The sequence below is a fragment of the Paramisgurnus dabryanus genome, chromosome 2 (assembly GCF_030506205.2).
Source record: "Paramisgurnus dabryanus chromosome 2, PD_genome_1.1, whole genome shotgun sequence".
NCBI classification, from domain to species: Eukaryota; Metazoa; Chordata; class Actinopteri; order Cypriniformes; family Cobitidae; genus Paramisgurnus; species Paramisgurnus dabryanus.
The window spans coordinates 2,339,561-2,354,737 of NC_133338.1; the positions used below are offsets into that span (position 1 = coordinate 2,339,561).

At 38.1% G+C, this 15,177-nt stretch overlaps 1 protein-coding gene across 7 annotated transcripts in view; it reads right to left on the minus strand.

Annotated features, from left to right (window-relative positions):
* The window catches only part of LOC135783441 (sodium/potassium/calcium exchanger 2), a 62,021-nt gene that overhangs the window by 30,974 nt on the left and 15,870 nt on the right, over nucleotides 1-15,177 (minus strand). For 2 of the 7 annotated variants that reach the window (XR_010545630.1, XM_065294169.1), the window contains exons 3-6: nucleotides 12,837-12,875; nucleotides 12,005-12,113; nucleotides 8,488-8,502; nucleotides 4,378-4,428 (exon numbers count right to left, since the gene is read on the minus strand). Coding sequence is in view for 1 of the 7 variants with exons in the window: in XM_065294169.1 (XP_065150241.1) it covers nucleotides 4,378-4,428; nucleotides 8,488-8,502; nucleotides 12,005-12,113; nucleotides 12,837-12,875 (214 nt within the window). In the remaining 6 variants the exon portion in view is untranslated. The remainder of the gene's footprint in view (nucleotides 1-4,377; nucleotides 4,429-8,487; nucleotides 8,503-12,004; nucleotides 12,114-12,836; nucleotides 12,876-15,177) is intronic. The other 5 variants (XR_010545631.1, XR_010545632.1, XR_010545634.1 and 2 more) reach the window with 5 other exon arrangements.

Genomic DNA, 15,177 nt, shown 5'->3' on the forward strand with positions numbered 1-15,177 from the left:
ATCTGATTCAAAAAGAAAGAAACTAAAACCATATGGTGATCAGAAAAACACACAGGTATTATAGTACAACTTTTATAAATACTCATTTGGTGCTTAAAACCATAAAAGCGATCTAATCTAGCAAGGGACAGAGCATTGTCACGACTGTGAGCCCATGTATATTGCCTTTGTCCATCATGAAAATATCTCCAGATGTCACACAAATCATTGGCCTTTATCATCTTAGTGAGCCGCACTCGTGAAGGCATGTGAGGCTCAATATGATTTCTGTCAATAATATTCTCTGTACAGTTAAAATCTCCTCCTAAAAATAAGTATTCATCTGTGCAACATTTTTGTAATGTGGAATTCAATGTTTCTAGAAAAACAATTCTTTCAATAACTGAAGTAGGAGCATAAATACAAATGAAAATGAAAACATAATCCTCAAAAACTGCTCTTAATTTTAAAAGTCTGCCTTTCACAATTTCATCAACCTGATACGAGATTGGACAGAAACTTTTGGAAAACAAAATACCCACACCCCCACTAAGTGAAGTATTATGACTAAGAACAGAAAGGCCTTCCCACTCTTGCATCCAATCAGAAGCATTTCTCAAGTCACTATGTGTTTCTTGAACAAAAAGGGCATCTAATCTTTTCTGCCTTACTATTTCAAATATTTCTGCCCTTTTCTTAGCATCTCTCGCTCCATTCACATTCAGGGTAGCGAAACATACTTCAGTCATTAAAAAAAATAAAAATAAAAATAAAAACGGAGTACAACCCATCATCATAAAAATTAAGATTTTTCAATACTCTCATTTAAATCTAGATCAAGTTTCCGGACTATTTTCTTTAATCTGTACACTTCTTTATTAGAGAAACAGCCTTCAGCCATGAAAGTCTTACTTTTGTCTACAAACTGCTCAATGTCTGGGAAATAATCATCCACCACGACTCCTCTTTTGTTCTTTGTGATTTTTAGAAACAATTTAATGTCCTCTATATCATAGTCACGCCTAGTAACTTCACTTTGTGACAAAACTACACTTGTGTCAGAGAGTTCACTATCACTTTCAGAATAAATCTGATCTGCTGTGTCTTCAAACTCAAATTTCTTAGTCTGTCTGTTTCCATCACCTTTATCAGACGTTTTCCTTTTCAATGGTACTTTAAAAGTATTCTGTTCTGAACCACTTTCATTAGGCCCAAAAGCCATCTCTTGATTTGCCTCTTCATTTACATTTACATCATTTTTACCGCTTGACTCACCTTTGTCATCCTCGTTTTCACCTTTGTTAATAATCTCGATTTCCTCCTCCACTAAAAGAACATCCTCTGCAGGTTCGGCGCTTTGAACTTCACCGTGTATATTATCCTGGACCGCTGTTTGGTCCTCTCCGATTGAGGCTTCACCGGCCTCATCACTGTGTAACACAGCCAGCTCCGTGCCGTCAGCTGCACCGTCCGCGTCAGCTGGACGGTTTTCCGCCCCCAGATTGCTGGGGCATGCCCGGACCAAATGTCCAACATTTCCGCAGCCAAAGCACTTAATTTTGTCCGTGGTGACAAATACCACGTAGTTATAATCATCAACACGGAAGTTCAGCGCCAAGTCTAAATCAGCGTCGTTGTTTGTAATCATAAAGACTGAACGTCTAAATGAAACAATATGTTTTAGTAGAGGGGAAACACGGCCAATTGGGATTTTCTTAATCGAGGAGACTAATTTCCCGTGGCGAGACAGCGCTTCGGTTAAAACCGCATCGCTAATAAATGGTGGTACATTAGAGAGAGTGACTCGTTTGGACGGTAATGAAAGTGGTAAGACTGCGGTAAACAAACCCTCAATAACAATTCCTTTTTGAACGATCTCATTTGCCTTTTCAATTGAGCTCAAAAAAATAACAATAGCCCTATTCATTCTTGAGGCCGACAAAATATTATCGTACCCCACAACTTCTCCTACAGCCAAACAACAACTTTCTATGTTAACTGCAGAAGCCACTTTGACTCCATGGCGACGCGTGAGCAAGCTCAAAGCATGAGCTGCTGGAGTCGCCATGCCCCACGCTCACGCGGAAAAAAACACCCCCCCTAAAAATAAAACAACAAACAAAAAACCCCTCAAAAAAAAAAAAAAAATATATATATATATATATAAATCAAACAATAAAGAAAAAATAAAAAACAACAACAGAAAAGAAAAAACAAGTAAATCAACACGAGCCACACGCTCACGCCACACTCCGCTCCACTCGCTCCCAGCATGCACTCACAGAGAGAGAGAGAGAGAGAGAGAGAGAGAGAGAGAGAGAGAGAGAGAGAGAGAGAGAGAGAGAGAGAGAGAGAGAGAGAGAGAGAGAGAGAGAGAGAGAGAGAGAGAGAGAGAGAGAGAGAGAGAGAGAGAGGGATGGAGGGATGGAGGGAGGGACTGTTATTATTGAATTATCTCTGTGCTGGTGGTATTGCATAACTTTAGTTACAGAATGACTCACACTTATAGTCTCACTGGCATGACGTACATTTCTTACAATCTATTTATGTATCTATGCAACATGATCTCATGATAATACGTGTGTATTTTTACATAAAGTCCCACACTTATGTTTACTTACATTTTCATACACACTGAAACGTATAATATTGACGTTTTGACAAGTGTTTAAAAGTGTAAATTTGTTATTTTTATTGTCAAAAATGACAATCGTTTTGCTAGATAAGACCCTTATGCCTCGTTTGGGATCGTTTAGAGTCCTTTGAAACTCCGTTGAAAAAAACTGTTACGTGTTGATTTAAGTGTTAATAGTTGGGCTCTACTAAAGTCTATTAAAATGAGAAAAATCCTGCAATGTTTTCCTCAAAAAACATAATTTCTTCTTGACTGAACAAAGAAAGACATCAACATTTTGGATGACATGGTGGTGAGTAAATTATCTGGATTTTTCTTTTAAGAAAATTGAATATTCCTTTAAGTATTTATACCACTATTATAACACAGGTCTGTTGAATGCTGTATTCTGATTGGCTGAGAAATGTTCCGTGGGTATGCATTAATTTCTGATAACTGCACACCTAACTTGTCAAATGTCTTAAAATTAGGCACCAGAGCAATGTTTGTGGTAACCGTGGTATAAGAGGAATAATTGACTTTATAATTGAAAATAATGCACACTCCGCTTTGCGTCGTGCCGCATTGCACCTTGGGTGTGCATTATTTTCTTATAATTCAATGGCCCGTTGTCAATTATTCCTTACTTAAAAGTATTAACAGTGAGACCAGGCTGGTATGGGTGTTTGAATTCATCAGGCGCATTATCTTACTCTTATGGATTGGCGAGCAGTCTCAGACAGTAATGACTAATGCTTTGGAAACAGAAGCAATCTTATGGGAAAACACCATTACATTTGTGTACATCTGCCAAAGTATTCCGATAATTGCATTTTAAAATGTACGACTCCAAGTGTTTGGCTTTAAATGTATAGCATTTTAAACTACAAACCTCACCTGTCCCCTTAAATTAAGGTCAAAAGCTACCTGTTCCAGGTTGTTGAAAATATGTCACTTCTGTATAAAGAATTCCCTCTATACAGTACATCTAAATTTGGTTGAAAATGAAAGGTGAACAGCTACTACTGAATCAATGTAAAATAAGTCGATGCATCAGTGTTAAGTGCATTAAATTAATATCACTTTTGCACCTGCAATAAATGTAAAAAAAAGTATGAAATTTCATCAAAAAATTGGTAATGACATTGTATCAATGTTATAATGTGATGTTGCCTTATTGTTATGTATGCTCTCAGTCAGTGCAACACAACAACAACCACACCGCCTGAAATCACCTGCAAATAATAGAAGATTAACACAATAAATCTGTCAAGATCTCATCAGAGGAGAATTATACAACTCCACAAACACCATTTACGTCTTCACTTATTACAAACCAGTTTATCATTTATTTCTGTCATACAAAAGCTCTTATTGAAAATAACACAGGTTTAGCTGTACTTCATTTTTTTACTAAGATGTTTTGTGTGGTGAGTAGTGTTCATATGGTGATCAGTTTTTTCTTAGTGAAAGGTCATTTTTGTGCTTTCCCACCCCCAAAAAAGACATTGAAAAACGTCTAAACAACATTAAGATTTGTCTTTAAAACTCACTTTAAACAAAAAACTCAAATAAAATGAAAGAAGTTAGAAATGATATTAAATTAAAAATGGAAACCACGATTTGCACTTATGTTAGTGAAATCTTGCCAAGAGAGGTCAGCAAATTAAAAATGCAAAAGAAAACCTTCTCCTCCCCACAGGCAAAAACAGATGGCATCATGGGTAGATGGGAAGAGGTGAGATGAAGGGCAGAAAGATGAGGGTTGACAGAAAGATTCTTACCTTCTTCGGTCATTGAGTGATAATATTTTAGCTTGCCATAAGTCCCCAGTTCTACAATATCACATACAGAGACAGGGGTAAGGACACCAAACGGCAGCACATTTACTATACAGTAATACCCTGCTGAAAAATACATTGCATGCTACTGTACTGCCCTACAGTACAAAGCCAAAGCGCAGTGACTACGCATTTGGTCAAAATTGAGTTAAGTATTGAATTGGGCTTTATGAGATCTGTTGTGTTTTGTGACAAGGTCTCCTGGTTCAATTTTGTCCCGTTTCAGAGAAACGTGTGTGCCAAAATTGTAGTAACATGTTTGAATGGCTGATGTTCTCAGTTTCAGTGTTTGCGTAGTTAGTGCACTTAGCCTTTGTAGGGCAGTGTAGTTCACACTGGTTTGGTACTAGTGATAATGGTGAAGTTCAGCACCACAGCATACTTAAATCCCATCGAAAACACAACATATGCTGGCAAGCAGCAAAGCTGAGCTTTTCAGCAGGGTACGCACACACACACATATATCAATGTCAATGAGAATGATGAGACTGTGCCACAAAAACAATCCCTCGCTACGCCGATCTCACACGCATAAGTGCACACAAAAGGAAACCGAAAACAAAACTAGAAATTAGACCTTATATTGAGATATGTGAGTTCATACGCAGAAAGAAAAGCAAATGGGAATGTTGCGTACAAAAATTTGGATCTCAAAAAGTCTTAATTTAAATCTCTATTCTTGGACTGTAACGAACACAAGGATTTTACTTTCTCGGTCTGTTGACGTGGACATGATGGTCATTATCATAACTCCGCCCACTTCTGACTCAAGGAGTGTCACATTTCTGGCTTACGACAGAGGTATTCTAGCCAATCACAACGTGCTGGTTAGCTGGCCAATCGGAGCACACTGTGCCTTTCGGCCCGATGAGCTTTGTACAAAATCAACGCGTTTCAGGGAGGCAGGGCATAGAGGAAAATAATGTGTTTTTTAACTATAAACCACGCAAACACATTGCATAACACCAAATACACAAAATTACATTGTTTTTTAGCAATAAAATAGGGGCTCTTTAATAAATGAAATCTTCCCACACTTAATTAAAGGGTATTTAATTACACTTGCATTACTATTTATGCATTATATATTAAACATAACTTAACTTAAAGTGGGCTTAAATATTTTATTAAGGAAAAATAATTTTCATATGAAATATTCCAACCTGAATTTGTATATAACTAGGCGATTCGCATTAATTTGTACAAAAATGTAAGATTAATACAATTTAAAACCCCGCCCCTAAAGCTAACATCACAGGGGTTGGCAATTCATAAAAAAAATACATAAACGAATGTGGTCTTACGAATTTATACAAATTAGCCACTCATAAAATACATACAAATTGATTGTGTTAAATATTATACATAATCATAAATTGTTCAGACATGTCTCACGTCCTTGTCGAGGCAATGAGACGAGTGACCTTGCGGAATGACGGACCGGATCCTCATCCCAGAGGCGCAAAGCTTTTAGCATTGATTCAGCTGGGAAAGGGTGTGCGTTTGTGTGTGCTCGTGTTACACAATAAAGGTCACACATCGTAATCTATCAGACAGTTATTGGCATGTGTGAACATTCGTACCCAATCGACTGGGAGTTACTTTATGATACGGGATGGCGTCTTTCTGTGTGTATGTGTCTGTTTGCTCGAGTGGACAGTTTGTTGTTCCTAAAATAGAGAAATTGTTTGTCTGGCATGAAGGTCGAAGACAATAATCAATAATAACTGCAGTGAAAGAGGTCAGTCACACTTTAAACACACACACACACACACACACACACAATGTTTATGAGATGGGATAAAAGCTGCTGAGATTTGTCTGTGTTTTCATCTCTTCAACATCACTTAATGAAGTTATGTAATAAATCATTTCAGTGTATCAGTCGCTGTCTGTTTCTCAACTCACACAAAACAGACGCCACATCCTACATCCAGCACAACATTTAAGGTTAAACTGTCTCTTAATTTAAGTACACACTTACTTCATGATATTCAGAAGCTTTGTTTTAAAACAAGAACTTTCACTACTCATGTTTTATGGTGTCTGCAAAATCTATTTTATTATAAAGGTGGGATTGTCTTTCCTACTGCAGTAATATTGGGCATTCTGGTTTCTCCAAACTGTTTTAATATAATTGTCTCATCTCAGCTATATGTCTCTGCAAACACAGACTAGTCTGACCAAACTACATTTACAGGGTACATTTACACAATAACGACGTACGGATGCTTGCTTACAGACCACACTATTGTCAAAACAATCCCAAAAATGACTAAAGACTGAATTACGCATGCCAGGCCAGTAGTTGGCGATGTTACATCTTGCCTTTTTTCCGTCATTTACAGGAATTTAATTAATAAGAAAGTTATACAGTTTTTCCGAGCGGCTATTAGAGTTTCTGATAATGACAGTGGATATATTACGTTACGTGATGCCTGAACACATTATACGGATGTGCATGATGTCAACATTTTTACAATTGTACATTTTTGGTTTACATTTTTGGTTTATAGGCCTAGTCCACACGGACATGGGTATTTTTTATAACCGGCGTTTTTCCTCCAAAAAAATCTCGTTCACACATGCTCAGTTTAAAAGAAATATCCGTCCTCATGAAAAAAAAATGCTATCAAGAGCATGCCACACCAGCAGGCGGCAATGTTACCTGAATCGTAAAGCCACTATGGCCAATCAGAAGCCTAATAAAAGTGACGACGCATGGCAAAAACACCGGTTTTACCGTCTACACGAAAACACTGCAACCGGCGTTTCTTAAAATCCTCACCCCAGTAGGGGTATACAAAATGTTTGGTTTCAGTGCCCTGAAACTGCGTTTTCGTGTGGATGAACGGCCGAAGCACATAAATAAAGTCATGGTTATAAAAATACATGGACTAGGCCTTAGTTTCAAAAACTTTTTTTGCTTTTTCAGGCCCTTCAACATTTTGATAAAACCCAAAACACTTTTAGGGCCCTATCTTATACCTGCCACAATAAGTTTTTTGCTAGTTTGAGCCTGATGCAGATATCATTTTCACATCAATCCATATGGCCCATATATATATATATATATATATATATATATATATATATATATATATATATATATATATATATATATATATATATATAAAAGATTTGAAAAGGTTCAAATTAAATATATATTCAACTTTAAAAATATACTTTATGAATTTATATTGTATTGTATATATTTAAAATATATATTTGGCCAAGAATACATTTCTTGCCATATGGGTTGTAAAAATAGAAATGTATTAGCTTGCCCTTAAAATTCATTTTGAAATATATTTAGTTTTAACCTTCCTAGCAACATATATTTTCAAATTCAAAAATATATTTAGCATATTTTTAAAACATATTTTTGGCCAGATACGTTTTTTTTTTTTTTTTTTTTTGCCGTATGGGTAGCACAACGTTGTGTAAATAGCAAATGCACTTGCGCCCATCATGAATAATGTTCATGTAAATAGTGAAACTGGCTTTTAAAGGAAACAGGAGATGAGAATCTGATTGGTTTATTGCACTTTACGCCCAAAACACACCCAAGCGTCATTAAGAGAATAAGTACAATCCTTTTGGACCCTCCGGCGGTCGTTGTTAAACTAGCAAAAGTGGATTTGGCCACACCCTAAGTGCACCCTCGCCCTTCGCTTCAGACCATTCGCTTAGATCATTAAAATAGGGCCCAAAAGGTTTTCTCTGTTTAGATAAAAATTGTGTTGTGTAAGCGTCCCATAAGACCAACTTTAAGATGCTTCTTCAGCAGGGATGTCAAACAAATCCACAGAGGATCTCAAAACTGCTGCAGCAAATCAAACACACAATGAAAAGCGACAGAGCACAAATGGAAACAAACTTTATCAAGTATTCATTCCAGAATACTGAGAGGAATTCCATTGTTTACAAAATGTGTAAACAAAGCACCACAGAGACATCGACACACGGCTCTGGTGTGAACATTTGGGGTGGGGTGACATGGAGGGGATCAACTGTGACTGTGATGACAACGACATTTAGAGAAAAACTCACCAGAGTCAGCAAATTCTGTGGCAGACACACAGAGAGAGAAAGAGAGAGAAAGAGAGAGAGAAAGAGAGATGAACATAACATAAGCAGAAACAATACGATTTAGCTCCAGAGCAAAGCCATGTAGTGACTAGAAAGATGAGATGTGCTTCTGTGACTAAAACCCATTTAAATCATACTGCTGAATGAATTATGTGACTTTATGAACTTGCATACGAATGCGTGTCTTATGTTTCACACACTGAAAAATATTTTTCATTCAATTTGCTAAATTTAAAAGGTAAGTGGATGCATGCAATTAAATGATCTAAATTAAATTGATCTGTGTAAAAATGAGTTAAATTCAGCAATACTACTATTATCTAATCATGTTAGTTCTGCTCAAATTTCAAAATATAAAGTTATTATACTACAGAAACAGAATACATACAGTAAGCAAGCTAGCCATAACCAACAATCAATTGAAACAAATGCTGATTATGACATAAACATTTACAATGTAAATGCTTTCAAATCAATGCATTTGAATGCTTTCTGATCAAAACAACACTAAATAACTGAAACATGTCAATAAGAATGTTCTTATCCCAAGCAAATGCTCGACTCGTCTGCACAATGTAATCATTTAAAAACCAAACAACAAAACATAAAAGTATTTTGAATACTATTATAACAACATAATAAACATTTTCTTATCTCAATTAAAAATGCACAAAATAACCCTTTATTTTGATATTAAATCTCATTATTCAGTCTCATGCAAAGCATTGGAACTGGAAATCCTTGCACATTTTAGCAATATACAACACAAATTATTAATGTAGTCCCACACTGTGAAAAATACTTTGCTGCCTCAACATTGATTTACAAGTAATGTCAACAGAAATGAGTTGTCACAACTTATAAAATTTAGTTGAGAAAAGTCAATTTAATTTTATAAGTTAATAAGTTATAACACCTCACCTGTAGTTATAACAACTAATCTCTAGTCAAGATAAATAATAGTAAGTTGAAATGACTTGTAAATCAGAGTTCAAAAAAATTTAAGGCAGCAAAGGATTTTTTACAGTGCAACTTTTATGAGTCAAGTTCAAATAGGTTGATGTAAAACACATGTGATATGCATAAATTATTAGCAAATTTTAATTATGTAAAATTTAATTAGGGTCAGTGCATCTAAAGTTTGATGTGAAGTTGTTTTTAGAGTTGACATCTTTTCAATCAGTTCTGAACTTTAGGAATGAAGGAAATTTATTGGGGTGGTTTCCCAGACAGAGATTAGACTCGTCCTAGACTAAAATAAATGTAAGAGCTGTCCAAACTCGAAACAACTTGCACTGACATATCTTAAAAAAAGTGCCCTTTGTTTTGCCTGAAAATGCACAGAAGTGATGTTTTTAGTAAGGCATGTTTGTTAAAACTAGTTATATTTCCTAATTAAACTAAAGTCTTGTCCTGGTTTAAGATAATCCCTGTCTGGGAAACCACCCCATTATCCATTTAATACTGATACCTCTATTAAAGTTTGAAAACATTATATTTAAAAATAGCGTTGTCACAAAAGCCGATACTTAAACAAGCAATATTTAGTTCAAAAACTAATACGAATACTATGAATATATAAAGTTAAGTTCTAGCATTTAAACAGTACAGTACAATACAGACAAGCAACAGAAAACATGTAAAACACCAACAGAGACACAATTAAGGTAAACATTCACATTCAGAAAATAAGTACTGTAATATTAAATGAGCTAAAATACTAATATGTTTTTCCAGCCAAAGCCAGTGAGTGTGTTTTGTTAATTTTTATTATTAATGTTTGATTAATAAAAAAAATGATAGGCATTGTCTTTTAGACTGAATATACACAACCACAGCAAACGCAAAGATCTAATAATACAACATACTGCAGAAATGAAGATATTACTCAATCTTAAAAGACATTTAATAGTTGTCCAGACACAGCCCAGACGTCTAGGCTAAAACAAGGCAAAATTTGTGCTGTCTGTGAAAATGTAATAAAGGTGTAACCATGGCCCAAAAATAAATGAAAAAAATATAAATTAATAAATAAAAGTGCAAACAGATTGTAATGACTGTTGACTTTGCTTACATGATGCAATATCAGATGTTTTGGCAAAAACCACATGTAACCGAATTCAAGTTTATTTTGGCTAGAGGTATTATAGTTGTGATATAATTCAGCTGTGAGTAACCCACTTCTAGTCAAAGCTAAACCAATGCCACAAGTTTAATACAGAAACATTTCTATTACTGATTCTTTGCTATTAAATATTTATAAGTAATATTTTATTCTTCATACAAGAAACACACATCATAGTAATAATATAATGGTTCCAATCTTTTCTATCAAATTCTGTTAAACTCATCGTTTTGTCAAGTGCTGGGAAAAGCTACTGATTTTACAGTTATTAACAAATCACAAGCTATATAAGACTGTACTTTACTGGTAACATATCTCTGAAAAACAATCTCTCAGAGTGGATACACTTCTTTAGTTCTTCATACTGACAACCGGAGAATACTGCACTAATATTTATTACATAAGGAGATTTTAGAGATACAGGGTTTGTTCATTTTAAAACCATTAAATATTTCATTCATTTTGAAAATCATTATAGATTCACCAGTGGCACTGACAGTCACAATGTTACTATAAAAATGTTTAAAGTCGGCATGAAATTGAAAACTTTTTTTTTAATATTGTGGAATATTGTTTTTTTTACAAATTACTTTTTTATTCATGTGCCCTTATATTCTTTAATCAAAAACGCAAATCTCCTTCCCGAAACAATATCACTTTACTTCCAGAGGACGGGACCTGGAAAAAGGTTGCAGCCATTAGCCATATGACCCATGAACTTCCAATGATCCAATCAATTTCAATTCCCACCATACCTTTTTTTCTCATTTCAGAAGCTGTTTCATTCAGATATACGTCAAGGCGGGGAAAATAAGACCATTGCTACTTCTGTTTCATGGCGACTTTAACTTGAATACTAACTCTACTAAAATAAGTTCAGACTTTATGATAAATCACTCATGCATGTAGAAGAAAATAAAAGTGTAAATCGTTGATTTATTCTCAGCTAAATGTTTGGTACTTTCTTCTAGAGACCGGATTATATTCTGTGTCCTTCTGACACCAAACCTAAACACCACTTATGTTTTAGGATTTACCCCGATTATTTTAAATCAAGGTTTAATGGTTGGTTCCACAGAATTAGTAACTAAACCTTGATTTAATCTAGGTTTATTCTTATTGGTGCACCTCACCCCCGGTCAAAGCACATACAATCAACGGATTAAATGAAGTAGAATGAATGAAAGGGAACTAGTGTGAAATGCAAAACTATTGCAAAGAAATAATAAATGTTTCACGAAGAACAGTTTGGTTCATATTTTACCATAAATCTTTAGGACTGTATTTAGTCATTGTTTGTGTTTGTATTTAGTGTCAATCATGTGTGATGGTATGTGTCTGTGTGTGTTTTACCTTCACTCAGAGGGTCGAGCGTGTGGATCATTAGCTGAAAGATGCTGTTTCTCATCAGACTGTTGTGTAATGAGGCGGAGCTTCCTCCTCTCTGTAGCCGGGGTTTGGCCTGTCACAAGACAACACAAACGTCAATCAAAACCCACTAGCCATTAACAGCGCAGTTTTCATATGGCGAGAATGAGAGCTCATGATCTGGAAGAGAGCCCGGCTGATCGATTCCGAGCAAGGTCGGACACGTTGACCTTTCAAGGGTCAGGGATCAGGGTGTAGGGATTATTGGTTGATTAAAGGTCAGGGCTTTAGTGCTGGGTAATGCTGTCTACAGCAGCTGATGGTATGGCAATTCAATCAAGAGAATCAGTGCTGATTCATACGATCCAGCAGGTGTCAGGACTTTGTGCGTGTTTGTGTGTGTGTGTGTGTGTGTGTGTGTGTGTGTGTGTGTGTGTGTGTGTGCTGCATGCGTATGTGTGTGATGTGCTGAGACAAACTGAGAGAATCTGGGAACAGTGTTCATTTTCAGTTTCTCTTTGATCCAGAGATGGAGTTATTTCTGCAGATTGTAACATTATGATGATCTTGTCTTTTTTATTTATTCATGTGTTTATATTGCATTAAACTAGAATGTGTGTCTTGTGATATTTAATTAAATGTAATAAATTCCTAATGTTTCAAAGAAGAATGTTATTCTTTTATTGTGGTCATGGGTTTAAAAATGTATCTAGGCATCATTCATAACAAAGCACAATTACACAAACAATAGACCTAAATAGACAATAACTCGAAAATATATACTCATACATACACTATACACACAGACAACACTTACCGACAGTTTGCTGTCATCTTCCAGTCCGTTAGGGCTCAGCTTCACAGTCACAAGATGAACAGCAAACAAAGAAAGAGAAGAAATAACAGTACAGTGATATGAGACAAGACCAGTACGACTGCAGACATTACAATAACATTAGACTCATAGACAAGACATATATACACACACACATACTGTGACATTCACCTACTGTACAACACACACACACATACTCACAAAGTGTGTTTTCTTACCACTGAGTATTTGTACTAGCCTAAAAGAGTGTGCGCTGACCTCACAGAGTGTCTACTGACCTCACAGAGTGTCTATTGACCTCACAGAGTGTGCGCTGACTTCACAGAGTGTGTGCTGACTTAACAGAGTGTCCTCTTACCTCACAGGGTGTGAGCTGACATCACAGAGTGTCCTCTTACCTCACAGGTTGTCCGCTGACATCACAGAGTGTGCGCTGACCTCACAGAGTGTGTCCACTGACCTCACAGAGTGTGTCCACTGTCCTCACAGAGTGTCATCTGATCTCACAGGGTGTGCACTGACATCACAGAGTGTGCCCTGACCTCACAGAGTGTCCTCTAACCTCACAGAGTGTCCACTGATATCACAGAGTGTGCCCTGACCTCACAGAGTGTCCACTGATCTTACAGTGTCCACTGACCTCACAGGGTGTGCACTGACCTCACAGAGTGTCCACTGACTTCACAGAGTGTACCCTGACCTCACAGAGTGTCCACTGTCCTCACAGAGTGTCATCTGACCTCACAGGGTGTCCACTGACATCACAGAGTGTGCCCTGACCTCACAGAGTGTCTACTGACCTCACAGAGTGTCCACTGACCTCACAGAGTGCACTGACCTAAGAGAGTGTGCATTGACCTCAGTGTGCACTGACCTCACAAAGTGTCTATTGACCTCACAAAGTGTCTATTGACCTCACAGAGTGTTCGCTGACCTCACAGAGTGTTCGCTGACCTAACAGAGTGTCCGCTGACCTCACAGAGTGTGCGCTGACTTCACAGAGTGCCCTGACCTCACAGAGTGTCCTCTAACCTCACAGGGTGTCCACTGACCTCACAGGGTGTCCACTGACCTTACAGTGTCCACTGACCTCACAGGGTGTCCACTGACCTCATAGTATCCACTGACCTCACAGAGTGTGCCCTGACCTCAAAGAGTGTCCACTGACCTCACAGAGTGTCCACTGACCTCACCGGGTGTGCACTGACCTCACAAGGTGTCATCTGACTTTACAGAGTGTCCACTGACTTCACAGAGTGTGCATTGACATCACAGAGTGTGCCCTGACCTCACAGAGTGTCTACTGACCTCACAGAGTGTCCACTGACCTCACAGAGTGCACTGACCTAAGAGAGTGTGCATTGACCTCAGTGTGCACTGACCTCACAAAGTGTCTATTGACCTCACAGAGTGTTCGCTGACCTCACAGAGTGTTCGCTGACCTAACAGAGTGTCCGCTGACCTCACAGAGTGTGCGCTGACTTCACAGAGTGCCCTGACCTCACAGAGTGTCCTCTAACCTCACAGGGTGTCCACTGACCTCACAGGGTGTCCACTGACCTTACAGTGTCCACTGACCTCACAGGGTGTCCACTGACCTCATAGTATCCACTGACCTCACAGAGTGTGCCCTGACCTCAAAGAGTGTCCACTGACCTCACAGAGTGTCCACTGACCTCACCGGGTGTGCACTGACCTCACAAGGTGTCATCTGACTTTACAGAGTGTCCACTGACTTCACAGAGTGTGCATTGACATCACAGAGTGTGCCCTGACCTCACAGGGTGTCCACTGACCTCACAGTGTCCACTGACCTCACAGGGTGTGCACTGACCTCAAAGAGTGTCCACTGACTTCACAGAGTGTGCACTGACATCACAGAGTGTGCCCTGACCTCACAGGGTGTCCACTGACCTCACAGTGTCCACTGACCTCACAGGGTGTCCACTGACCTCATAGTGTCCACTGACCTCACAGAGTTTCCACTGACTTCACAGAGTGTCCACTGACCTCACTGAGTGTGCCCCGACCTCACAGAGTGTCCGCTGACCTCACAGTGTCCACTGACCTCACATGGTGTCCACTGACTTCACAGAGTGTCCACTGACCTCACTGAGTGTGCCCCGACCTCACAGAGTGTCTGCTGACCTCACAGTGTCCACTGACCTCACAGAGTGTCCACTGACCTCACTGAGTGCCCCGACCTCACAGAGTGTCCGCTGACCTCACAGTGTCCACTGACCTCACAGGTTGTCCACTGTCTTCACAGAGTGTCCACTGACCTCACTGAGTGTCCCCGACCTCACAGAGTGTCCGCTGACCT